Source organism: Eleutherodactylus coqui, chromosome 9 (genome assembly GCF_035609145.1).
Source record: "Eleutherodactylus coqui strain aEleCoq1 chromosome 9, aEleCoq1.hap1, whole genome shotgun sequence".
Taxonomy (NCBI): Eukaryota; Metazoa; Chordata; class Amphibia; order Anura; family Eleutherodactylidae; genus Eleutherodactylus; species Eleutherodactylus coqui.
This window is the reverse complement of record NC_089845.1, coordinates 76706658-76732884: the sequence shown is the minus strand read 5'-3', so window position 1 is coordinate 76732884 and position 26227 is coordinate 76706658. Positions and strand designations below refer to the sequence as shown.

Here is a 26227-nt window from a genome sequence, read left to right as displayed (position 1 = left end):
GCGGGGGGGAGAGAGGGAGAGAGAGATCTCCCCTCCGTTCCTCCCCGCTCTCCCCCGCAGCTCCCCGCCCCCCACCCCCCGCCGGCAGCCGAATCTTTAGAGACAAGCGGGCAGGTACTCGAATAAGGCACTACTTGATCATCTCTAGTGCTCGCTTATCTCTAATAATAGTCCCAACACAAATACATCATGTATTATTTCACATGAAGGTGCTACTAGACTTGCTGCAAAAAATGACAAATGTCTCTGTTTTAAATGAAAACAAATAAATTACCTCATTCCATCAGTCTCGTTAACAGGTGATAATCCTTCAAAATGCAACAGTGTGGTGGACATAGCCAAGTAGCAAAAGACAGGCATGACATCACTGATGGCTGGGCATGGTGCCAACCAAAGTTGTGGTTTGGACTCAAATGAAACAAGTTGTAAGCTAACAGTTGCCAAACAAAACTCCCTACATTTTGTTTAGGTTCCTTACTGAGGGTTTATTTAAAATGTTTAAAGGGATTCTCCGCCTTTGGACAGTCCCTTTTAATAAGGTGTCATTTAATTTGTGCAACAGCAGTGAGGAACTAGACAGCTGGGAAAGCAGTGCAGCTCCATAGGGCCTAATGCATGTTGAGCTGTAATGCTGTTATGAAAACAGGAGTCAATATTGTCAGCCATACAAGACGGTGTAAAAAGCTTGACTACTACAGATGAGTGAACGTGCTCATTTAGGACAATTACTTGATTGAGCATCGCTTTTTGCCTACTTGGGCGAAAAGATTCAGTGAGCGGGGAACAAGGACGAGCCCCCCCCCCCCCCACTGCCCACCACAACCCCCCGCTCACCCCCGGCGCCCCACGAATCTTTTCACCCGATTTCCTCCTAACTGTGAGAAAGGCACTCGCGAGTCACACTTAAGGAATATTTTTAAGTGTCAGCCTGTGCTAGGTGTAAGACATGGGCTTTCCAAACTATCAGTATATGCTGAATACCTCTAAGTATCTGTTATGAATCTAAAGGCATAGAGTCAAAAATTGCTTCCATACACAGTCATTCATTTCTATAAGCATTCTACTTATCTACGCTAAATCCCACTTATAAGGGTTTTCCCATAATAGTAAGTTATGACATACCGCCAGGATAGACTACTGTCCTTAAAATAAAGGAGCTGCAGCACTAAAGGTCCTCCTTAGGACCTATTCACATGGACATATTTGTACTTAATGCATGTATTTTTACGTGCATAATACAGAGAGCCGAAACTCCATTGATTCTCATTAGCATATTCAGACAAAAAACGCAGCATGTCCTATTTTAGTCCATATTATAGACCGAAAAAGCCCATTAAAGTCAATGGAATCATGTAAATACAATGTGAATATGCATGAAATTAATGGGGCCTGCTCATGTTTTTTTGTGTGCGTGAAATAGACAATGAATGCGCAAAAGAAACACAATAAGCAGGAATATATACAGTTTCAGTCTGTGAAAATGCTGCGTATTTCACAGATCGAACTCCAATACACCCGTGTGAATGAGCACTTAGTGTTCAACTGCACAGTGATACTTTCAATGCATTTAATGGTGAGACTATCCCTCCAGCGCATTAACCCTTTGCAATCCAATGTTGGATTCAGGGTTTCCTAGGGGGCTTTCTCTTTCTGCCATTATACAATGGCGCCATCTGCTGGCTAAAGCCAGTACTGCAGCATGTGACATGCCGGAGAGGCCCCTGACAACAGAGCAGCCAATAATATACAGTAAGAATACCCTGCCAGACGTCTTCCGATATCGGAGCTGTACAGCCTTCAAATCAGAATGTCTTCAGATGTCAGACAGTGGGTTGGAAAGGGTTAAAGTAGAACTCCAAAAGGAATGTAATTTGACACATGGGGGCAATTTATCATTTGAAAATTGACATACAAAAGCTGCAAAGTTTCGAGCAAACCTGCTTATGCTAGTTTTTCTTTGAAAGTGTGGCTTGTTGGGAGGGGGCGTGGCTATGGTCTTAAACTAATGACCAGGTAGTCAGAGAAGCTGGTGTGGCCATCTTTGTTTCTCCAGGCCCCGAGGGGTGCTAAATTTCCCCCATAGTGCTTTGAGTAAATACCACCTTACACATAAGCACTTTCAGGTTGCTAGAAGAACCTTAGCTCATATTTGTTCATTAGCATAAATAATACACTGTACTTAACTATCTTAAGGGTTTTTCCAGGGAAAATACTACTTATGACCTATCCTCAGAATAGTTGATCGTCCGAGGTCCGTCACTTGGGACCCCGACCGATCAGCTCAGCGGGTACATGATGTCAGAGCCGCAAATACACAGCACTGACCTCTGTGTAGTGGCCAGCGCTTGTAATTGCAGGCTTCAAGCCGTGCCTACAATTACAAGTGCCGGCCACTACACAGAGGTCGGCGCACAGACTTCCACTCCGACCTCTGTGTATTTGCGGCGCTGACAGTATGCGCCCACTCAGCTTATCCACTGCAAAATCTGTAGGTGTAACATTCAGATTCTGCAACAGACTGATCTGTGGATTTGCTGCAGATTTCCCTATATGCATTACAAACAGGTGAAATCTGCTGTGATAATCCACCGTTTTTCTGCACAGGGGTGAGCTAGAAATCTATAACATGCTCACATTTCCATGCAGGGTTTTTCCACTATACGTCAACTGGGTTTGAAAACTCTATTCCCTTATATTGTACTGTATATTGCTATAGTATTGAAGTCAGAAATCGGCACCGCAAACGCAATGCGGCTAACGTTACCGTAAAGGGATCCTGCATTTCACTGACAGTACTTGCAGAGGGGTGATTAGGAATTTGTAATGTTACAGAGTTATTATTAGATCTCCCATCTGTAATTCTGTTTTTGTTATGTAACTAGAATGCAGGTTTGTGCAATGAATGAGGCTATCTAAAAAGGAAAATCTTGTTTCATGTAGCAGCATTATTAACCTGCTCCACAGTTGGGACAGAGGATTCACGCAGTTGCTGCCTTGCTTTGGATTTGACAGATAAAAGGTTAATGATAATCAAAGAGCCAACACAGAAATCACCACCCTATAGCAAAACTAAAAAAAATGCCCTTACTCCCCAATGAGAGCCAAATGGACTAAATACCCAGCATTGTGCTTCACTCCCACGAGTGTATATCGGCCGGCCAACAAAGCTGTGATCTGATGCATTGGATTCTAATGCATCAGACCACATGGCCGTATTCTCGTGACGTAAAAGCACCCGGCCGGGCCAATATATCGCTGGGCATTTTTACGTTGGGCCCAAAACATAGTCCTGGAACTATCTTTTGGGCCAGAATACGTCGGCCGCTGCATAGACTCCTATGGGAGCCCATGACAGCGGCCAGAGGTGGGAGGGAGTTTAGCAGCGTGGTTGCTAAACTCCCTCCCTCTGCTCTCCTCCCCGCTCGCAGGCTTACCTCTGCTATCCTCCCCGATAGCTCTTTTCAATGGGAGGGGGCGGGATGGGTTGGAGCTAGGCTCCGTCCCATCCTGCCCCCTGTCCACAGCCAGCAATGGGAGGAGGTGGGACGGGGCATTGCTTAGCCCCACCCCCTCCCCCTCCCATTGCAAAGAGCGAGCGAGGAGGAGAGCAGAGGTGAGCCTGCGAGGGAGAGGGAGGGGAAAGTAGCGACGGCATGGTAGGCTTGGTGTATATACGCCCCGGCCCATGCCGTGTGAACAGGTGCACAAACATTAGATTTGTGCGCCCGCTCAGGAGATGGTAGTGTATATCGGTCGACCGTGAAAACGGCGGCCGATATACACTCGTGGGAAAAAAGCCTTAGAGATCGAAAATTCCATACTGATTCACTTAATAATACACATGTCTGTTCATGGGAGAGTTGATATACTGACTTGATAAATTATATAATTCTGGAAGCCTGCAACCAGGAGGACTGACTGCGTATGGTAAGTACATGCTTGCAACCACCACTAGGAGGACTGACTGCACATGGTAAGTACCTCTTTGATGGGCTGGCTGGATGCTGATACCTTCAGTAACTTGCTGTTAGTTCTCGGGTAAGCATGAAAGTGATTGTAATTGCTGGGTTCTGGCAAAAAACCCCACAAATTAGCTATACGCTCTGTTGCAATAGGGCTAATTCACGGGCTGATCCATTGGTATAACCAGTTTTGGATTTCTGCAGCAAGTTTTCGATAGCATATGCTGTGTAAATATGGTCCAACAGGGTATAAGCATAGGGCATGCCTTGAAGTAACTCCAAAGAAAGGAAAAAGTTATTTTAAAAGGGTTGTGCACTTATAAACTATTGATGGCCTATCCTCAGAAATCAGCTCAGTGCATAATCATATTGGCCCAGCGACCAGCTGACTGTCAGGGGCCCCTGGCGATAAACGCTCACCAATCTACTATTACTAACCTATCCTGACTATGGGCTACCAACAGTTTACAACAGGACAACCCCCATGATTGTTTTGCATTCTTTCAGCTTGTAGATCCCCACTTTTTCTTTAGACCTCACCCATCTGTGGTGACTAGACCTATTTAAATCTGACCTCTTGCTATATTGTATTACTTTTTGCGTAAGTTTGCTTTCACAGGGTGGATGTTTTTTCTTCTTGCTGTGACCCCCGCTGTTCTGATGTCCTCGCATGTTTTACAAGAAAAGATTTTTAGAACAGATCCAAATGAATCCTTATGATCCCATTAATGGACCACTGTGATAAAAAAAACCCTTTCCTTCATTATGTAAGTAGTCCCCCAGTATATATGTCAGCTAGTGTTACCGTCTATAGTTATTCCTTTCTATCTGAAAACTCCCAGACTCCTTCTCCTCAGCTGGGTCATGTGATCTCATTGAGACTACCTAAGAGTCATTATTTTAGCCACTAGAACACAGACTCTCCACAGGGAAGGACAGAAACTCCAGTCAGTTACTGATGATGATCAAACAGTTATAATGAAGATATCAGTTTATCTTTCATGATTGTATACTTATGGTGCTTAGTTTATTCAGGAAAATATAGGGGGTTATGATCTTTACACTGTCCTCCTAGCAGGCAGAGATGGCCCTGGCTCTAGCTGATCATGTGATCCTGTGCTGATGCATCATCGGATTGCCAGCATAACATCGAGGAAAAGAAATCAGGGAGAAATCTAAAAAGCAAGATGGTGCCTGATAGGTATCAGACAGGAAGCTGCACTGCAAGGAAGTGAGTGTAATACATATAGAATATGGCCAGAATGTAACAGAGAATCAGGTGAGGGGTGCAGTGATCGAAAAATGTGTTCTCACTGGAGTGGCCCTTTAACTTACAGTATAATAGAGCCTGTAAGGATTCTTTTGGGATCCAGTATTTGTGACTGGAAGAATAGTGCTGCAGACTGCACTAAACGCGCTGTCAAAAACAGAGGAAGCCCCGATGGAAGTGAGGAAATGCATGTAAGAAACAGAGCCTAATACTGTTTTTATTCTGTTGGGTGTTATAGCATTGAATTTACTGACTCTTCATACAACTGGGTAATATTATACTTGTCATATGATAGATAACATTTCAATGAAAAGACAAATATGTAAAGTAACGCATCAGTGTAATACCTCTGTTTGGCTGTGATTGGCAGCTGCTTTGCTTTGTTTTTAGAAAAGCCGTTTTAGGAAATGTATAGACAATGGAATGCGGTGTCAGTGCAGATTGTAAGACGTTGTAGAACAAAGGCATTCCACACTGGAAATATCATTTTCCACACTCAACCTATATCTTACGCTGAATTGTAAAATCCACAGTACCTCCAATTCACTGTGATGGTGCCACCCAGTTGTCCATTTATTCTAGTGGAAATAACAGAGGAAAGGGAAAACATGGAGATCCAAGAAAAGATGCTCCAGAATTATAACATTGTGAGGAATGCAAGTATTTGCTAAGACAGACATGTCAGGAGTGGTGACCAGTCCTACTTCAAAGAGTTAGCCCACCAAAATAATCACGTATCCCCCAGTGAGAGAGCGGCTGCGCACATATGTGAGCAACACTCTATTCGCTTCTGGGACTGCTGGCTATGGCCAAGTGCCACACTTGGCTATCTCAGTAGACTGTGCATGGAGTGGTGCTCACGCATGCGCAGCTTTGCTCTATTTGCAAGGGGTTCAGGGCGGCACTGTTCTCATTATCTACAGGGTCCCAGGGGTTGGACCCCCCCAGAAATCATACATTAAGCATGTATCCTGTTTTTGCTTTCAATGAGAAACAACACATTGCACTCGTGTGCAAATTGTACGGCATTCGATGTTGGACTATCCCGTTGAAAACCATGGACGATGTGTTCTGAGGGACGCGATAAAATAGGACATGAAGCGATTTTTTACCACCCAGCATTTCTCATGTGTATGACTCAATTAAAAAGAATGTGGTTCATATTTGCGTGAGTTTCGCGCTTCTGTGACTGTAGCCTTGCTGAGGACAAAATCTTTATCTACCAAGAGACGCAGCTGGCGGCAGAAGCCACCATAGAAAAAAACATAATATCTCACTATCTTTGGACTAGACAGCTGGATGCTTGTTCCCACTTCCTTTCCTTTGTCCGTTTCCTCCATTACTTTGTTACTAGTTTGCTGCAGTTGTAGAGAAGGTGATTTCTACATCCCATAAGACAGAGGGATCAGGCTGACCTGACCGGATTCTCTTATGTCTAGGGTCCCATAACCGCGTATAAAGATAACCTGCAAAGAGACTCAGAAGGAAACATCCTATACCATCATGTCCAGACCCCAATCAGCCATAAGATTAAACCTACTGACAGGGGAAGTGATAACTGATTATTTCATGACAATGGCACCTGCCAGGGGGTGAGATACATTAGGCAGCCGCTTCTTGAAGTTGATGTGTTGGAAGCAAGAAATGGGTAAGCGTAGGGATCTGAGTAACAGTGACAAGAGCCAGATTGTGATGGCTAGACAACAGAGTCAGAGCATCTCCAAAACGGTTGGTCTTGTGCGGTGTTCCCAGTGGTTAGTACCTACCAAAAGTAGTCCAAGGAAGGGCAAATAGTGAATTGGCAACAAGATCATGGGGGTCCAGGGCTCACTGGTGCTTGTGTGAAGGCTAGCTTGTCTGATCCCATGGAAGAGCTACTGCAGCACTAAGTGCTGAAATAATGAATGCTGGACACCTCCATAGGTCTTATGGAGTCTCTATAGGACCCTGATGGCTCAGAGATATTTTGCAGCATGAGGGGGTCCTATGCAATATCACATAGGTGGTTTCAATGTTATCGCTGATTGGTGTGTGTATATATATATATATATATATATATATATATATATATATATATATATATATAATGTATACACACACATATATATGAAGTGGAATTTCCTGAGGATTGTTCACAGCAACCACTTCAATAGGTTCAATCCGCACTGCCAGTCTGCTGCTAAACTTGATGTTCTGCTGATTTGAATTCTGCACCAATTTAGTGCTGTCCTTCTGATTTTTTCCGCAGTGTATGGCTGCGATTTTGAAAATCTCATCCACATTGCTGCTACTGTAAATGGCGCATGGCGATTTTCCATGTGGAGAGTCCAGCCACCCAAAATTGCACTAAAAGTTGGACTTCTAGGGCAGGGGGTCTTCTTAGGGACTTTCACAAAGGACAGAATTAGTCCGCGCGGACATTTCTGCGTCACAATGTTATTTCTGTGCGGCTTGAAATCCGGGCGTCAAATCGCAAAATTCAATTCCACTGCGAAAAGGTTTTCTACTGCAGAATTAAAGCCATTTTGTGGAATCGCTCTTGCAGCTTTCTATCGTACAGATGTAATTCCACAACTAAAATCTGCGGGGGGGAAAAAAAACACAAGAAATTCCACAAGACGTTTTGCGGAACGCATTCCACAGTTGAAAATGTAACAAAATCTGCAAAATCCGCATCAATGCTACATCCTGAGGACAATTCCATCCTGTGTGAATGGTCCCTTAAAGAAGATGTCTAATATAGGGGAAATGTGGTCTGGATATGGGGGTGGTCTTCTCAAAGAGGTGGTCTCCTGGAGGGGTTTCACTGTGGGTATCTGACAGAGGGATTTCTTGAACTTTCCTCCAGCAGGGTCCGGCTGCTCATGAGACGTTGTGTTAGACACATCTGGGGAGGTAAGTCACCCCCCGAGTGTGGCCGCGTCTAGGGGGCACTAGCCGGGCGAGCGGGGGGCGGCCGTGACGTCACCGCCCTCAGCAGCCGCCGCCGCCGCCGCGATCCCATGGCGTAGAGTGAGGGGCGGCGCTGGCGGAGAGGAGCTGCGGCAGGACACACGTTACTACTACACTGTAAGCAGCGGGCACGGCGCCACTCACTGCATGCTCCGTGCCAGGCACACTCCACACCCACCGGACTACTGCCAGCCAAACTTCTCGGCGGCGCAGCAGCGGCGGGCAGCGGGCGCTCCCAAGACTTGTCCGGAGGCGCTTCTTGGCTCTTTCTGCTGCGAGGAGACTTATTTATCAGCCTGGAGCCGCCATGGGGAAAGTGTTTACAAGTTGCCTGCTGACTTTAGCTGGACTTCTACCCGCTGTGGCGTTCGGACCCTACTCTGGTGAGTGCCGCCGCTGTGCCCGAGCTGTCAGTGCCACTGTGGGAGAGCCGGGCATGGTGCCATGTGCGGAGTTAGGGGGGCAGCTTCCATGAAATGTCCATTTAACTCTATGCATGCTTCTTCTATGGCTACAGTCACTGTACGGTCCACTAGAGTGATCCATGGATCCCTATAAATAACGGATCCCTGTGCCAGTCTAAAGCTTGCAAACACAACAGCATCGTGTGCCCACTGCCAGTAGTAAACAGGCACACATGGCATGAGAGGCACTGCGGACACAGGATCGTTGCTGGGGATTGTGCCAACCACATACAGGGTACATGAGATCACATCCTGTGTGTTGTCACTGTATAGGTGACAGTAGAGGGATTGGCAGGGAGGGCATCCCCTACATAACTTTTACCCGCTTACTGGGGAGTTGTGGGGGCTCTGCATACTCTTTAGAAATGATGGGGAACTTTCTGATCTCCCGTTTACTTCCAGAAGTCAGAGGTACCCTGTGCTGTGCAAAGTCTAGAAACTATTAGCACTCATTGGCATGACACCTGGCATCCACTTCTAGGTGGCACAGGCACATTAAGTGTACCAATACCTTAAGGCGATGATCCCCAATTAGTAGCCGCATGTGCTCCTGACCCCTTGTTATGTGGCTCACCATAACATTTCTGGCCACTTGCATGACAACTGACATTATAGCAGTCATTTAATAATCCTTCAACAGTGCCAATTTGAATGATATACGTATCAGCGATCTTTGCAAATCTGTGATCCGGTATGCCTCTCCTTTTTTTTTAGTTTACTTTGGCTCCTGACTATTACTCAAAGTTGAATGTGGTTCACAAGGTATAAAAGGTTAGGGACCTCTGCTTGAAGGAGATGTACACAATGCCCCTTTGCATGTTGGTGCTGTGGGTGACAAACCCATATCCAGAGGTCCAAAAAATACCCAACCAATGCCATTCACTGCTGTCAGTCGTCTCTATCACAGCAGCATTGTCCTTTTCAGCAGCAACCTTTAACCCTCATGTGGTACCATGGGGTCTGTTTGACCTATAGGTTTGTTCCTTGCAGTCTTGCACTTTGAAACTGGTACCCCACGAGGGTTTAAGCATCTAGTTACTCTTCCGCCATGTGGAACTACAATGCCCATCATGACACATGCTATTTTGTGCTGTCAATAGTGATCCTTCGAAGTTGCAATTAGTTACATTGTATCTGACAGTATTGTTTCTATGGGATTTACATTGTGCAGAGCTTACTGTATATTACATATAAATAACGAGATGCGAGAAAACGAAGCGCCAGGCTGATGGCAGGCAGTGATTTCTCCAGTGCAGTGAACTACAGGCTGGATCATTATCTGCTCTCGCAGCTTGTTCTCATCATTTCCTTTTTCCTTTTTCATTTCATCCACTTTTCAGCCTTCTTATTCTCCACCCTATTTCCTCTGCTCACTTATCTTCCCAGCTGCTTTCCTGCACCCCCTCCATTAAAGTAAACAGGGTAATTTCCTCTTGGACTTGTCATGTCCTGCTCAGACACCAAGGTCCCGGAGAACAATGCCGTATGGGCTTTGCAGGCGAGCGGGAAGAACCAGGTGCATTGCCTGGGAGACGTGACTATGCTGTCAGTAGAGTCACCAGCATGAATACTGCCAGTGTCACATAATAACAACCTCTGCAAAGTTTTCTGAGCCGCCTTGTGCTGCTGAATAGCTGGCTGCTTGGGTGCTTGTCATTCCTTCTAAGCAATTCTTAGAGCAGCTTTATAACTCCATCAGCGGCTTAATAATCCATAGAATGTAGCTGGGGAGACACCGTGGCCTTTTAATCAATCACATTGTAATAGCGCTGACTTATTATTAACCTATTGGGCGCAATGTGTATGTCCCATCCAAAAAGCCTGTCCTGAAATATGAAGGGTAATAATCAGGTAATGGCTGGTTGTAAATGTAGTTTGTTTCTTTTGCTGATACTTCTATGTCTTCCTTTGGCTCTAGAATATTGTCAGTTATAACCGCATCTTTATTTAGAAGGCAATCATTTGGATCCATCAGCAGGGGAAATTACAGGGCATTACGATAACAATGCAATTATGGACAAAACTAGAAGAAGTCCAGCAGTGTCCATAAAGATACTGCACTTCAGTTCGTGTCATTATTGGAACATCAAGCTTCTGCCGTGTCCCATAAGTAGCACCGTGTCGCCCCTTGGATTTGGGAAGTAGGCTACAAATTGTTTAGCTTACAGAAAGTAAGTGGCGATATGTCCCATGTAAAATATAAAGTTGGGCTCATATATGTGTGTCTATATAATATAATAGATGCATTCATCAGTGATTCCTATCTATATGTGCCAGAATATACAGTACTGTGCAAACGCTTTAGGCAGGTGTTGAAAGAACACTTTCAAAAAGAGCAGCGTTAATAGTATATTTTTGTCAATTAACAAAACGCAAAGCGAATGAACAAAAGAGAAATCTAAACCAAATCAATATTTGGTGTGACCACCTTTTGTCTTTAAAACAGCATCAATTCTTCTAGGTACACTTGCACACAGTTTTTGACGGAACTTGGCAGGGAGGTTGTTCCAAACATCTTGGAGAACTAACCACAGATCTGTGGATGTAGGCTTGCTCAAATCCTTCTGTCTCTTCATGTAATCCAGACAGACTCAGTGTTGAGATCGGGGGTCTGTAGGGGATCACATCATCCCTTCCAGGATTCCTTGTTCTCTATGCTGAAGATAGTTCTTAATAACATTGGCTGTATGTTTGGGGTCATTGCACTGCTTCAGAATACATTTGGAGTCAGACGCCTTCTGTTAAAAAAAAAATAATCACTTTGCAGTATTTTTCTACAACTGCCCCAAACTTTTGCACAGTACTGTATAATATTCCGTAATTCAGTCCTCAGGTGCTAAAATCTGAGAGCGCAGCTACACAGTACCATTTTCTGACAGATGTAGATCCAGTTTTGGGCATAATTGATACTGCAAATGTATAGCCTGACTCTGCTTATATCATATCCCTAGATTATACCAACTTTTATGACCAATACATAGACTTTACTGTAGTTTTTTCTAGCCATGCATAGTGCTTCTATAAGTTGATACGTTGTATATGAAGCTTGTTGTATATATGAGGCATGGCTAATAAAGGGTGCTGACTAGTGAAATAATATCCCAATAATGTTTTCATCAGGTTGGTGAAAAGTGCTGCTTCAATCACCCCACAATTGTACTTTTCAATAAGCTGCTATTTTCTTTAGAAGGAAAGGAGGAAACGGCTGCTATTGTTATCCTTATTGTTTACCTATGATGTAGACTTTTCCCTTAGTATTAACAAATAACTAACAATTTCCTGTGATTGAGTTATATCCTGATATTTTACCGCAGACAGCCATTGATGTATTTAGTCACACAGCCCAATATTTGCATCTTTGCCAACATAGAAATATAGCGTGTATAAGTATCCGGTCAATGTTATCATTGATCAGTGTTTACTTCCCACTAGGAATTAATGTAGCTATTTATTTAGCTATCAAATATTTAGTATATTTCTGTTTTATATTTTATGGTTACTGTTTAAACAAGAAGATAAACACTTTTATCATAACAGCAAGCTGACTTACAAGTGATATTGTGGAGTTACATAAATAGCAATTTCATAATATATTTGGCAGTATCAGAATGGCTATGGAAAAGCCTGTAATGTAACTAATTCACATGGTTTATGAGTCAGACTCCCTACCAAGTTGAACACCTCTGTGGCTAATGAAAGCCTCTTGAGTGATTGCTTTATATTTGGGAATTGCTATTCCTGATTTTCTTGAACATATATATTTTTTAAGCATCTCAGAAGGTGCAGGATCACTTTAAGTATCAGCCTTCATGTAGCAGTGGAAGTGTCCCTGTGTCTGTAATGCTAATTGAGAGGATTGATGGTTTGTACTGAATGCTCTAAGTTCACTTCCATGTCAAGTTGTGATAACTATGATGCAAGTACAATTAAAGGGTCATGGAATGAGCCATAGTTTACTTTGTAGTTTATCTATAAACTCTATCTTCATCTATTGTATTCAACCTAAGCTGCTTTCACACCTGCGTTAGGGCTCAGTGCAGGGTTTGAGTCGGTCTGCTCTGGTTTTGGGGGAGAGAAACTGAAATCAGGCAAAAAATGATCATTCAACCCCCCACCCCCCTCCATCCTTGATTTCAATGGGGTTTAAAAAAAAGAAAAGCAAACGGAAAGGCTTCAGTTTGCTTCCACTCCATCAGGTTTGCATTTTTTTAATGGAAATATAGCGCCGCAGACTGTGCTATTTTCCCATCAACCCTCCCCCCCCCCCCCCCCAGAACCCTAGCAGAATGTCTTTCATTCTTCTTTTTTTTAAATCCCATTGAAATCAATGGGAAAAAGACTGATCCCAATTTTTTTTCAGTTTTATTCCAATTCCTCTCCTCCAAAAATGGATCATGGAAATTCTAAACTGATCCTTGACGCAGGTGTAAAAGCAGCCATACATAACTGAAAAAAGTTGAGTTATTATGATATCTGCCTTGGTATTGATGGTAGATCGTTGTGGCAGCTGTGTATCTATTATACACACAAGTAAAGTACATTATATTTCCACCAAACTGTAGGCCATCACAGGATAATGGCATTTACCTAGCAGTAGAGCCTACTTATTCCCTCAGTCAGTTATCTAGTCCTGAGCAAGATGTTACACCTCCTTGTGTTATAAATGAGAACCCCACCAGCCCCGTGTATGTCTTCCCATTCTTTTATCCACATGCCTTTCCCTTGCCTGCAGTGGATTGCTGTGCTTTGTAATAGCCTGCGAGCCCCTGAACTACGTTTTGTGAAACTCCAAAGTTTTCCTCCTTTATAATAGTCTGTCTGTGAATACATGGCAGAGATACTGTGTGCAGTGTTCCAATTTTCCATTGCATTGAGAAGGAAGGCTCCTTCAGACATTCTTTACAAGCTGAAGAAAGCCAGATTATAACATTTCAAAAGAAAAGGAAATTTAGTGTTAAATATCCCAACTCACTACTGCTAGGAGCACACAGCCTGTACTGCTTAGTGATTCTTTGTAACTACTTAGTCCAGACCTAGCTCAAGTTGTGGTTGTTATAATGTTGTAGGTAGAATATTCAGCAATGCTAGTGGTATAAATGGAAGATAACACGACTGTGATGTTGTTACATGGGTAATCCTATGAAAAGTATTTTTAAGCTGCTCTCATCCAGCGTCTGTTAAAATGCCGCGTTTCAACGCTTTTTTGAACTGCGTTTTCAAACGCATTCAACAGCATTTTCAATGCATCCCATCATTACAATGGGTGATCGTGTACGTTAAACGCAAAAATGCCCAAAAATAGAGCCGACATCATTCAAAAAACGCAGCATTAGAAACGCCGAGTTTGAACGCTAGTCTGCGAAGCACCATTAAAATCAATGGAGGCGGTTTACAGCATGAAGCACAGGGGTTGAAACGCTGCGGTAAATGCTATAAAAAGCGCTGTGGTTGAGAGTGGCCTTATAGTTTAATCCAGCCCATAATTATAAACATTTTGCATGTTTACATTTATTTAAAAAAAAGTTTCTATCCCCAGATATTCCAAGAGTAAGGTTAGAATTGCATCAGAATTTTATATAATGGCTCATGCTTATAAAGCGTTGATTCAATAATAAAGCCAGAGGCGTATTAATGAGCTTAATTCAATACAGTAACATATGTAAAGGTTCACAATGCATAGTTGTCTGGTAGTTTGCCTGTAGAAATGTACATAGTGGTGGAGAAGCCACTGCAGTGGCGTGCTAGAGCCACTAGGGGGCCATATATTGGGAAAATGCTCGGTAGAGAAGGGTTGTTCTCTGCTGTGGAGTTGCCTGGTTATGCTCCACCTGAAAGGGTCATTAAAAAGGGGTGTGAGATCTTCATTTGTGGCTCCCATTCTGAACCTAGAGGGAGAAAGATACTGGCTACTAAAACAAGCCTTTGGAGCTGTATGATAGTGACCATGTTGCACGAAAGGATAGGTGATGCACCCTTTACTGGTTCATGGCATGTAAAATTTTAGGTGCTAGGCTTCTTAGTTATTAGCAATGTTTATTAAGAGGCCAGACATTCAGGATTTGTTTTTATGCACTGTAACTATGTGAAATATTTGCTGTGAAGAAGCATAATAAAGCTTAGTAGAGCCCGATTGTAATGAACCTTAGTGTGGAAGGGAATTTACTCTGTGTGCCTACTGTCTACTGAAAGATGGAGATCCTAGTGAGTGACTGATACCCCAGATGTCACTACATGTCAGATGAACTTAAAGGGAATCTGTCACCTACTTTTAGCCCTATAAGCTAAGCTTATGTCTGAAAGTAGGTGACCCTTGGAGTCTGGGGATGTATATTTAATACTTACTTCCCTGTCGATCCCCTTGAGTCAGCGCTGGAAGTTGTCGCTCAGTGCATTCAGTGGCTGGCAAAGGGGGAACGGCAGGGAAGCCAAGTATGAAATTTACATTCCAGACGCCATGGGTCACCTACTTTCAGACTAAGGCCCCCTGTCCACTAGCGTTGTGTTGCCACCGCCCGGGAGCAGGAGCCGCAGACGAATCTCCACCGGTCAGCCTAATCTAATAGATAGGCTGACCGTGGAGAATCGAGGCAATTCACAGCATGCTGCGAATTGCCGGCCGCAAGCAGAGAATCGCAATGATTCTCCGCTGGTGCACAGGGGGCCGGTGCTTTCCATAGCAATGCCATGAAAAGCTTCAGATGGCATGGACAGGGGGCCATAGCTTAGCTTATAGGGCTAAAAGTAGGTGATAGTCTTTCATTTAAAATCTGTAAAATAGAGGTACGGTGTGTTCCCATAGAAACTTACGGGTGGTGCATTACATCCCTGTACATTTCTGTGCTGGTGCAGAGCCCTAAAGGTGGTGTGCATGAGCCCCAAGGCTAGACTGAGACTTTATGGCTAGACTTCTTTCCTTAGAGTAATCATGACATGAAAAGTAGCAGAACTTTTAAACACTGTTTATAAATTCTATCAAGCAGCAATTGGAATAAGACAGTCACTTGACTATACGGTAGTTATTTTTACGCGACTCAGTGGATTTCTACTAACGGCAATTTCAGAAGGACAGCAATAATGTTTCAGTCTAGCTTTAGACTTAAATGGCAGAAGAATTTGATAAATGCTTGTATGTCAGAGCAACAACAGGATTGTGAAACTAGTTGTTGACTTTATTTTCATGGTCAGGGAATGGGACAAAGAGCCACAATAGCTGCTCATTGTATTAGATTTCCTGAGGAAAAAAGGCTAAACCATATTTTACATTCTTCCCCGGAAAGTAAAGTTGGCCTGATCTTTAGACTAATTACCAGCTTTGTTGTCGTTTTCTTGGAGAGATAAGTAATAGAGTAGTAGCTTAAAGGGGTTGTCCAATCAATAGAAGCTATCCCCTATCTGCAGGATAGATAAGTACCTGATTAGTGGGGGTCCAACTGTTGGAACCCCCACCAATCGTGAGAATGGGGACCTAAAGGTCACTTCATGAATGGAACATTGGTCACGTATGCGCATCACATCTTGATTCATGTCTGTGGGACTAATGAATAAGTGAATTCAAGCGTTTGTCCATTTCCGGCTGTCCCATTGAAATTAATGGAGTGGTGTTGACCATTGCACTATTCATGAGACCTTTGTGACCCCCATTCTCTTGATTGGCATGGGTCCCACTTGTTGAAGCCCTATTGTCTGAATAGGGGATAACCTCTATTGGTGGGACAACCCCTTTAAAGAGTTGTGATAGCAGTATAGATGTACTAGATAGCCACAGCCCTTTGTTACACGTCAGGATGACCGGTAATTATCTGTGATAGTGCAATGTGTAAGCCTGCATTTCAATAAAATATTTCTATTTTCCTAAAAAAAAAAAATAACAATAAGCTAAAATGTTAGGAGAATGTAATCTTTATTACTTTCCTTCTACGGAGTCATGGTGTAGTTTATAAAAAGAGAGCAAGGAGTTCAATCCATTGTAATGACAGATTAGAGATTTGGGGTTGGAGTCCTTTTGTTTTTCAGTAGCAAATACTTTAGTTATTACAATGTTTGGAATTCTATTAAGCTTAGTGTAACGGCAAGTAATCCTCTCAGTATCAAGCAGGCGTATGTTTCTTTAACTTTGCCTATTCAGATACTTTGTTTCGTAAAGGCTCCAATTGTGTCGTTGATTAAAGTGATGCTTCCTGTATAATGATATGGAGAAAAATGTCTCACTCTAGGGGTCGGAACAGGAGATTCTCTATTGTTTCTTTGGTCTTTCGGTTTAGTCATTTGAATCCCCAAGATTAAATTACACCCTTTATAGTTACCCAACAGGCTGTGCCTTAATTAGTGCATATATTTGCAGAGCCATATTTTCCTCCTATTCTTACTGTTTTCTGAAGTTGCAGCTTTTACTAAGAAAGTTAAAGTATTAAACGTCGTTACGGTAGTTGTGAATACGTTAGTTGCTTTATTCTTTCATCAGTGTTTTATCAGATGAAAGAATGTTTCCTGTTGTTTGTCTCTATAAAGTTTTATATAAAGTTTATAAAGTAATTACTTGGAGACTGTCACCATGTTTTGCACCCCTCTGAGTGCAGCATAAGGTAGTGGCAGTCACACTGATTACAGTAATATGTTTGCTGTGTGGATCTGTGCAGTAGTTTTGCAGAAACTTGCATTTAATCAGTAGCAGCACATACATAGAGGACTACTTGAAGTAGTCCTGGATATTCCTGAGGTGCAGGCTAGCTATACCCACTCCACCCAACAGCCAATGATTGACTGCTATCTGCTTATTGATGTGCATAGAGAGAGAGATGCCAATCATTGGCTGGAAAGCGGGGTTGGCGTGGCTTGGTTCAGCTCATGAATATGCAGGACTAGTTCTGTGCCTGGCTGCTACTAATAAAATGCAAGCTTCTCCAAAAGTGCCGCACAGATACTGATCTCAGTGAGGGCTGCAAAAACATGGTGACAGATTCCCTTTCAAGGGATTCTATGCTATGGATTAAATATTATATAAAACAATATTAAAATGTGGTCTCTGATATCGAGGACCAAGATTCTCCAGTTTATCTCCAACTGATGTAGCCTATACAGACTGTAGAGCATTAATTCTAAGTACTCTAGAGAGAAATCCAAAGCTCTTCACGCTAGAGTTTCTTTGCTTGTCATGTCTAAAATAATCCATCTTAAAAAAATAGCAATGTTTATTACCGTAGGTCTAAAAATTGCTATTGCCTAGCTGTTTATTTTGGGCCGCGTTGGTTGCTTTTTAACTCTTTTCTATTAGGAGGCATCTATGATCAGTTTCTACACCTTAGCTGTGTAAAGGGGTTTTGGGGTATTTTGATCTTGATAGCCTACGTTAGGTCATCAGTCTCAGATTGGTGGGAATCTGAAGACCAGCACCCCATTATCTACAGATTAAAGGGGTTGTAGCTCTTCAGTGAGCTACATTACCTTCATTGTTTCATTTTGTAGTGGCTGTGCCTGGTATTGCAGCTGATTGAGCAGAGTCCCATTTAATCATTTGATTGGTGGCAGACCAATCTGATATGACCATAAATATCAAAGTCTCAGAAATCCCCTTAAAAGGGGTTCTGTCATTAAAAAAAAGAAAAATTCTATACTTACCTATTCCTCCCCTGTCAGTCTACTTACCAAATCTTCACCTCTCTGATCTTCTCCTGTCTCCTGGGGTGGGAAGTGGGGGCCTCCAGCTGTCTGATTCCTCTCCTTCCTGTGAGGATACGTACATTGCCGACAGTCTTCTTCCTGCCAGCCAATTTACCTTACGTCACAGCTCACAGGCCAGCAGGGGGAGTTCTGATCTACTGCAGAAACTGCTCATGCGAGCTGCCTCTGAAATAGATCAGGATTCCTTCCTAGGCTGTGAACGCTACAGCACAGGAACAGGACCTTCACTGACCTGGCCAGAAGGATACCAGCTTCATAACAAGGTGGCCAGCGTGTGGTGAGCTCAGGGCGCTGGAGAAGCTCAGCGATGAGAAGATGTAGTAAGGAGGCTGATGTGGAAGAAATAGGTGAGTATAGAATTTTATTTTCTTTTTAATGACAGAACCCTTTTAATAGTGAGGGGAACGCTGTATCTGCTGAAATGAACTGCGGATATGCAACTGATTTTGAGTCAAAATCCGCACCAGAAAATCTGCATAGTATCCACCACCTGTGAACATATCCTTATGGGTTTCACTGCAGCTCAGTGTATGCAAATATAGTGCAGACTATAAGCTCAATTTCACCAAGAAGCCCATTATAGAATGGTTGTATTGATTAAATAAAATAAGCCAAAATAATAATAGACCTTCTCCTTGTCTTACTCGTTGGCAGTGATCTCCAACTTGTGGCTCTGTAACTTGTGAAACTACAGCTCCTAACATGCCCTGACAGTTTGAGGCTGTCTATAGACACATTTGTTAGTGATATCTTGACTTAGATCCTATGGTCATTATCTTATAAAGACAGGCTTTTTCTGATAAAACCTAGCAGGACCATCAACTGATCACCACAAACGTGGCTTCGAAAACCCAGCGCAAGCAGCGCTTATCATCACAAAAGCTCCAATTGGCTGTACATAGAATACAAATTGTAGCATTTAGTGACTGGCACTCAAATAAATGGCACCTTCATGGACAGCTTAGGTCTGCTAGAGCAGGATATGCTGTATGTTCCCCTCTATTAGGTGGTATGAACCCTCTTTATGATGTCTCTATGCCCTGCTCTGATACATGGAGAGTAGTTTTGGTGATGAGGCCACCCCTTTAAGCAGATGCCTGAGGAGGCACACTTTTAGTTGATCTAAGCTAAATAGATAAAGTCTAGATCAGATATATCCGTATTTAATCATCTGCTTTCTTTACTACTTTTCATGCCTTGACATATTTGGTAAGAATGATGTACGACGAACAAGGATAGCAGTGTGAACATGTCCTTGCCATTTACTTCTTAGCTTTTAATCAGACTGGAAACGCATGAACGTTCCTATAAGACTTGGAAACTATAGAGAGGGTAATAACTTCTGAATCGTATTTGAGTTGTATTACCTAATGTATTAATTCTGGACAAATCGGAAATTAATTTAATCCATGCCACTGATTAAAGAGTGGAGAGAGTGTCACTTAGCTGAGGAGTTACTCTCGGAAGGACATTTAATATTTATAATTAGCTCATAAATTCAAGTCTACTCTTTGGTGCTCCATTGTTTCCTCGAGTGTCTTGGGGTATTGCAATTTAGTTGTTCTGTTCTTACCATTCCTATTGCTCATTACTGTCACCTTCAAAGTGTTTCTGCTGATTTTGATAATGTGAAGTATTCGTTACAGAGAACCCAGCCTTTTCCACATACAGAGAAATGGCTCAAATGATGTATGACCGCTTTGACAGCAGACAAATCAAGGACATTGATCGCTGGTAGTTTATTACTTTTGGGGGAAAGGCTTTTTTCTAATGACAGCCCTGTTGAATGCTACAATTCTTTCTTATAAACTATTATGATACTTTTTGGCTTGTTTGTTGTTGTGTGCTGCTTTTAATAGATACAAAGTTATTAAGTTGTGTACTGCATAGATTCCTGTGTGGTCTCAATGTATTTAACCCCGTTTAAAGGATCCCAAGTTAAAGAGCACTTGTAAAACACAGATAAATTGCCGTCTGGGTTGAAAAGCTTAGCCTGCTGTGATCTGTGGCTGATCACTAGGTGTAGCTGCATCTCCAAGTCCACTCAGCACAGTGCAGGATGCAAGCGCCCGGCTGCTGGATGGGGCTGAATGATGCTTGCAGCTGCTGAGGATGAACTTTACATTCCCTGCACAGTGATCAGATAATACACTGTACGAAAAGCCTCCGACAATCTTCTCAAGGAATGAAGAGTTTAATGGCTACAGAACTACTCAACTTATTAAATCTTGCTTTATTGGGCTTACCATTGTAGAATGAAGAATGCTAACTACACTGATTTAGATACGATAGTTTATAGTGTTATCGGGTTCCGTGACTTGTTGACGTGATACGTTGTTACTAAATATGTTCACTGAAATCTAAAGTGCATGTGTTGTTTTCCTTCTTCTCATGTATTTTGCATATTTTATCTTGTATTTTGCGTTGCACTTTCAGGTCACTTTTCAGAAATGTTTACTTGTTGTTGTTGTTAGCTGTTGAGTCTGTAACGACCCTCTGCAACCCTAAAAGCGATATATGAAGATAACCCTATTTTTGTCCATTATGTAACTTGTCCTGCCTTTTTCACAAGTTTATATTTTCAAGTTTTAGTCTTTTTTGGAGTCAGGCCGGGCTCATATGGGAGGTTTTGAATTGCGGAATTCGCATTCGCTGTCCGCGCAGAAGATCCACAGTCGAATGCAGGCATTGAAAGGCATTTATTTTCGCTTTTTCGTTCACATTCGTGGAAATGTGTTCTGTATTCTGCGAGAAAGAAAAATGACAGCATGGATTCCATGCAAGTCCATTGAAGTCAATGATTGCAAGTGTTCTGTCGCCCGTATGCAATCAGCATTGTATATGCGCCGTGGAAACACTCGCGACTTTAAAGGTAAAGCCAGAATGGTTGAATTACCTTTAGCAAATGATGGCAGTTCTTCTGCTGCGGGAATCTGCATGTGGAATCCAACCTGTTTGTGTGAGCTCGGCCTCAATGGGAGACTAGCTGCTATGATGTCTCCCATAGACTGGAAATAGGGTAAACAGCTTTTGCTTTCTAACTCTTTATAACACAGACTACCATAGATGTCTATGAGCAATATACCCCTCACACGCTTCTGGTAATCAGTCTCGCTATCTTTGTTACTAGAGATAGACTTACCTCAACAGGCAGTGGCCAGCAAATTAAAAGGAAAGGAGGCGGCTAGTGGCCAGCACTTTTGGGGTTTTGGGTGCATAAAATTTGCACTTTTGCTAGTTATCATATTAGCTGTCATATACACACAAGTTGTCTCAAAAGTGTATTGGACATTTAAATATTTTCATGTGAACTAATTAGGGACATAAGTTTTTTGTTTTGACAATATTTTTTAGATTTTATATTTTTCTCTGCTCTCCATTTTGCCATAAAATATAGCAGTTTCTGAATAATTTCAGTCATGTCTAGTTTGTTAGAGTGAAATATGTGAGTATTATATATGCATGGTTCACCTTAGCATTGAGCCTCCTTTCAGAGGTATACGTCTGACGTATATGACACTGTATAAGCATGCAGTAACATATGTTGCCCATAGGGTCCCATTGCACTTTTTCTACTGGATATCTCTCTATATTGAATAGCATAATCAAATCAGCTATTCCATATGGTCAAAAAAAGTATAAAGACTCTCTTTCGGCAACTCATAAATTTTTGATCTCTGTGATTGGCTGCAGTAGCCTGTGATGTCCTGTACACAGGCTGCCGCAGCCTGTAAGCAGTACATCACAGGGGAGACTGCTTGTTGTGGTGCAGAACAGGCAGGGAGTCGGGAGAGAGGAGTTCAAGCTGTTAGAGCTTGGGGACAAGACATTTTTAACTCGGAAAACCCCTTTAATGTCTTGGATACTACAATGAAATTTTAAGGAGGATGTAACTTGTCCTATATCCTGGGGGATGTAACCTATCCTGGATGCTGTACAGATTCTCATCTCACTTGTACTGAAGCAATTGGAAGAGCACCTTGGGACCAGAGATATTGAGATGGTACTCCAGGTAGATAATGTGTCCCTTTCATTTCGGTTCACAGAATTACTTTTTATGGTAAACCCAAGGCAGAGTATTGCAGAAAGTTGCAATGAAATAACAGTTAAGACCCTAGATTAAAAACCGTTTTCTTTGCAAGAAACCCAAGACGCACAGTGCCTCCTACAGACTTAATTATCCACCCTCTGCCCTAAAATCCCCGCAGGTTTCTAGCACAGTGTGGGAATGAAACTTTTCAAAATCACATTCACTTTTATTTCAAGTATTTTCAATGCGAACATATAAGAATTCTGTCACATCTGAATGGCAAACCAGCATATATCTACATGTGCTCAATCAAACAGCAATTGTGAAATCCTAACTAAATGCTTCTATTGGGGTTTCCGTTTAGAGGAGCCCAAACTGAGCCATCCAATGGCACCAAGTGGGCCCCATTGATTAGAATAGGGTCTGTTTGGCTTCCGTTATGCTCTGTGGCATTTTCTTGGACAAAATAGGGCAGCAATTATGACTGGGATTTTTAGCCGGATCTGTGCCGGTAACCTCGAATGGAGCCTCTGACACCTAAACTAAATAGGTTGACTTTGAGGGGGTTCTTGCACTTGACTTTTTTTTTTGTAGCACCTATTGACATAATCATGTGTTTGTTCCAGAAATAGTAGGGGGCTGTCCGTTGTAGAATTTATGTACAGTTGACATATCCTCTGATATCCTTGTAAGATAACTACTATACTTTTCTCCACAGTGCCTGGAAATAAGATATATCATTTATTTGTGTGTAGCGGGATGAAGTTTAGAGTACTTTGTCTGAAAAGTTCGGAAGTAAGAACAACTCAACTGTGATAAAACCTCTCATTTTCACTAACTTGAAGGTTAGCGTTTAATGGACGCTGACTCCTACATCAGGATGTCAGGCTGGTCCAGATCAATTTTGTAACTCTAAGTGCTTCGCTAATAAAACCGAGATTTAACAAAAACCTGTCACAGTATTGGTGGTGTTATATTGTGCCCACACACTGCCAGTAAACAGAAAATAAGTCCTTCCGTGTACACGCTATTGGGGAAATATGTGTTAGAGACTGCGTGATGTCGGCGCAGGAGATTATCTTCATGTTGCATCATTGTCGGCTGCTTTGTACTTGTATGGGAGTTTTGTTTTTTTTATTGGTCATACGTGGCCACATTACAGGATTTATAACTTTTTAATAGCTTATTAAATGAATCACTGTATATGCATAAATAGCTGTTAATCGCCGATATCTCCGCCCATCGGACTGTTCAGCTCAGAATGTGCAGAGGTTTAAATGGATAAAATACAAGTTGTACTGAATTCTTCCCCACAAAGCGATATATCTATAACATGATGCCTGCAGTTTGGACAGCATCTTTAAACCGATAGATTCCCTTTTAAATACTTTGTCTCTTTTTTTTAATGCAAGAGTATTGCAGAGGTGAGAATGCCGATCCCCACTGTTAACCCCTAGGGACATTTAAAAAAACACTTATGCCTCTCTGTATAAAAAAGATTAAAAATAAAAAAACTACATTTGATATCATATCCATAACGATCTGTACAATAAATTGAACATACTATTTATCCTACACGGTAAAAACTATAAAATGGAGCCAAACTGCTTACTTTGTGCATTTCGCCTCTCAAAAAATGCTATATAAGTGATCAAAAAAGCTGTATGTACCCCAGTTTGGTACCAATAAACTGCAACTCGTTATGTAAAAAACAAGTCCTCACAGAGCTTCATGGATGGGAAATTAAAAAAGTGATGGGACTTAAAATGCAGTGATGCAAAAATATAATAATTTCCCCCCCAAAAATAGGTTTTTGTTAGCAAAAGTGGAAAATCTTTGTTATCGTCGTAATTTTACCAACCCACAGAAAAATGTGTCATGCCACTTAAGCTGTTTAATTAACACTGTAAAAAAAATGGCAGGATTGATGGTTTTTTTTCTTCCTGCCCTCCCTAAAAAATTAAGACATTTTACAATATATTATATGGTTATTAGTGCAGTATGTCTCCACTGGAAGTATGGATGGAACCATGGGTTGGCTGGGCTGAGTTACAGGGAACGCCCAGGTCACGCCTATAGCTGCTGATTGGCTACCTTGCGGGTAGTATACAGCTTTCATCCCCCTCCTACTCCTTCTTCTCCCTGGTCAAGCAGCCAAAGCTGAATAGCCGTGGCGGCAGCGGCAGTGACCCAGCGGTTAACAGCCTGCATCCTCTTCCTCATCCTCCCTGCTTGATTAGTGGCGGCGATGGTGAGAGCAGGTCTGGTGGGGAACGGGAGCAGAAATGCAGGTGTGGCTCGATGAAAGGGAGGGCGGTGGGGAAAGTGACCACGAGTGACCGGCTGTGTCAGTGGGGGTGGGGGGGGTGGGAGCAGAGATGGGAGGCTGGCGGAGGGAGATGTGTGAGCTTTCAGGGGGATGGCCGGTACATGTGTGCCTGGGTAGGTGTGTGTGCGGCAGCCAATCCGCAGCTGTTGGTGTGACCTGGTTGTTCCCTGTAACTCAGCCCAGACCACCCATGTCTCCACTCATACTTCTGGTGGAGACATACTGCACTAGTACCCATTATATGTACCCAAAAAATGGTACCAATAAAAACTACAGTTCGCCACACAAAGAAAACAAACCCTCATATCGCCATTTCGATGGAAAAATTAAATTACAGCTTTTGAAAGGTGGGGAGAAAAATCCTCCAAAAATCGTAGTGTCCTCATGGCCAACATAGGCCGGGTCCTTTAAAGGATTAACATTTTCTTTTGAGTATTAAGACTTTTTTTCAGGTCTTGTACCCTTTCTTGTTTATTGAGTATGGTGGGTGTCTTGTTCAACCTATAAAGTGCAGATGACATATTTTCCACCACATCAGCTGTATGACTGCAATGCGTTGGATTTTATATTGTGATGATAGCAGTGACGGGATTAGCAGGACACATTGCTTTACATCTAAAGTGTATTACAATGATATGCACAGTACAAGAAGCGGTAGTATGGTGAGGTGTACCTCTGGCAGTGGTTATGGAAGCTTCCAGTGCCGTACAACATACTGGCATCTTTCCTCACAATTTATAAGACATTTTCTAAGTGTGAGGAAATCTGAATACAAACTGTTGGTGCAAATCCAGCAAGTGCGAAGATGACTTGTATGTTTCAGACTTCTCATATTACAGGATGACAGATGGGGCTAATTTTAAATCCATCTTGGCAAGAAATATACCATCTCAAAACTGGATAAGGAGGGCTTAAGACGTTACTGATGTAGACCTCACTATTTATAAATATATCGTATTCCTTCGGTAGGACCTCTCGGGTTTATGAGACTTTGTAGGAAATTCTCTGAATTACTGAACGCAAGTTTGGTCAGTGAAGGGTCACAGAAGTCGGACTTTCTCTGCAAAGTAAAGTTACTTATGACGTAATTTGGAATGTTGTCTAAACTTATAAAATTGTATATATATATATATATAAATTTTTTTCTAGCAGGTCCTATATGGCCTACTTATATCAGACAAGTGGTTAACAAATGAAGGCTCGAGAGTTCTTTATTGAATATATGTAAATGTAAGAGCACAGCGCTTTCATTATAAAATATTTCATATTACTCAATTCCCTTCTTATTACTTTTGGTTTATAATGTCCCGTGTCTATTGATTCTGTCTTGGATGGAGATAAGGAGAATATTGTACCTTTACGGAACATGGTAAAATATGCAGAACGTAAAGGTCACTTTGTCTCTTTTTAGACTTGTGCCTTGTTGTTTTCTAGAGATGTCGGCAGTTCATTGTCAGAGCAATATGCTCATGCATCACATGTAAAGCAGGAGCCGGGAGGATCGGCGTCTATGTAGGAAGCTGCCGGGCTCATATGTTTTAT

General features: G+C 42.3%; 1 protein-coding gene across 8 annotated transcripts in view; it reads left to right on the top strand.

Moving 5' to 3' along the window:
- Nucleotides 1-8263: 8263 nt before the first annotated feature.
- The window catches only part of PTPRM (protein tyrosine phosphatase receptor type M), a 665244-nt gene continuing 647280 nt past the window's right edge, over nt 8264-26227 (top strand). For all 8 annotated transcript variants that reach the window (XM_066579573.1, XM_066579570.1, XM_066579568.1 and 5 more), the window contains exon 1: nt 8264-8567. In XM_066579573.1, coding sequence (XP_066435670.1) covers nt 8492-8567 — 76 coding nt within the window. In that variant the 5' untranslated portion in view covers nt 8264-8491. The remainder of the gene's footprint in view (nt 8568-26227) is intronic.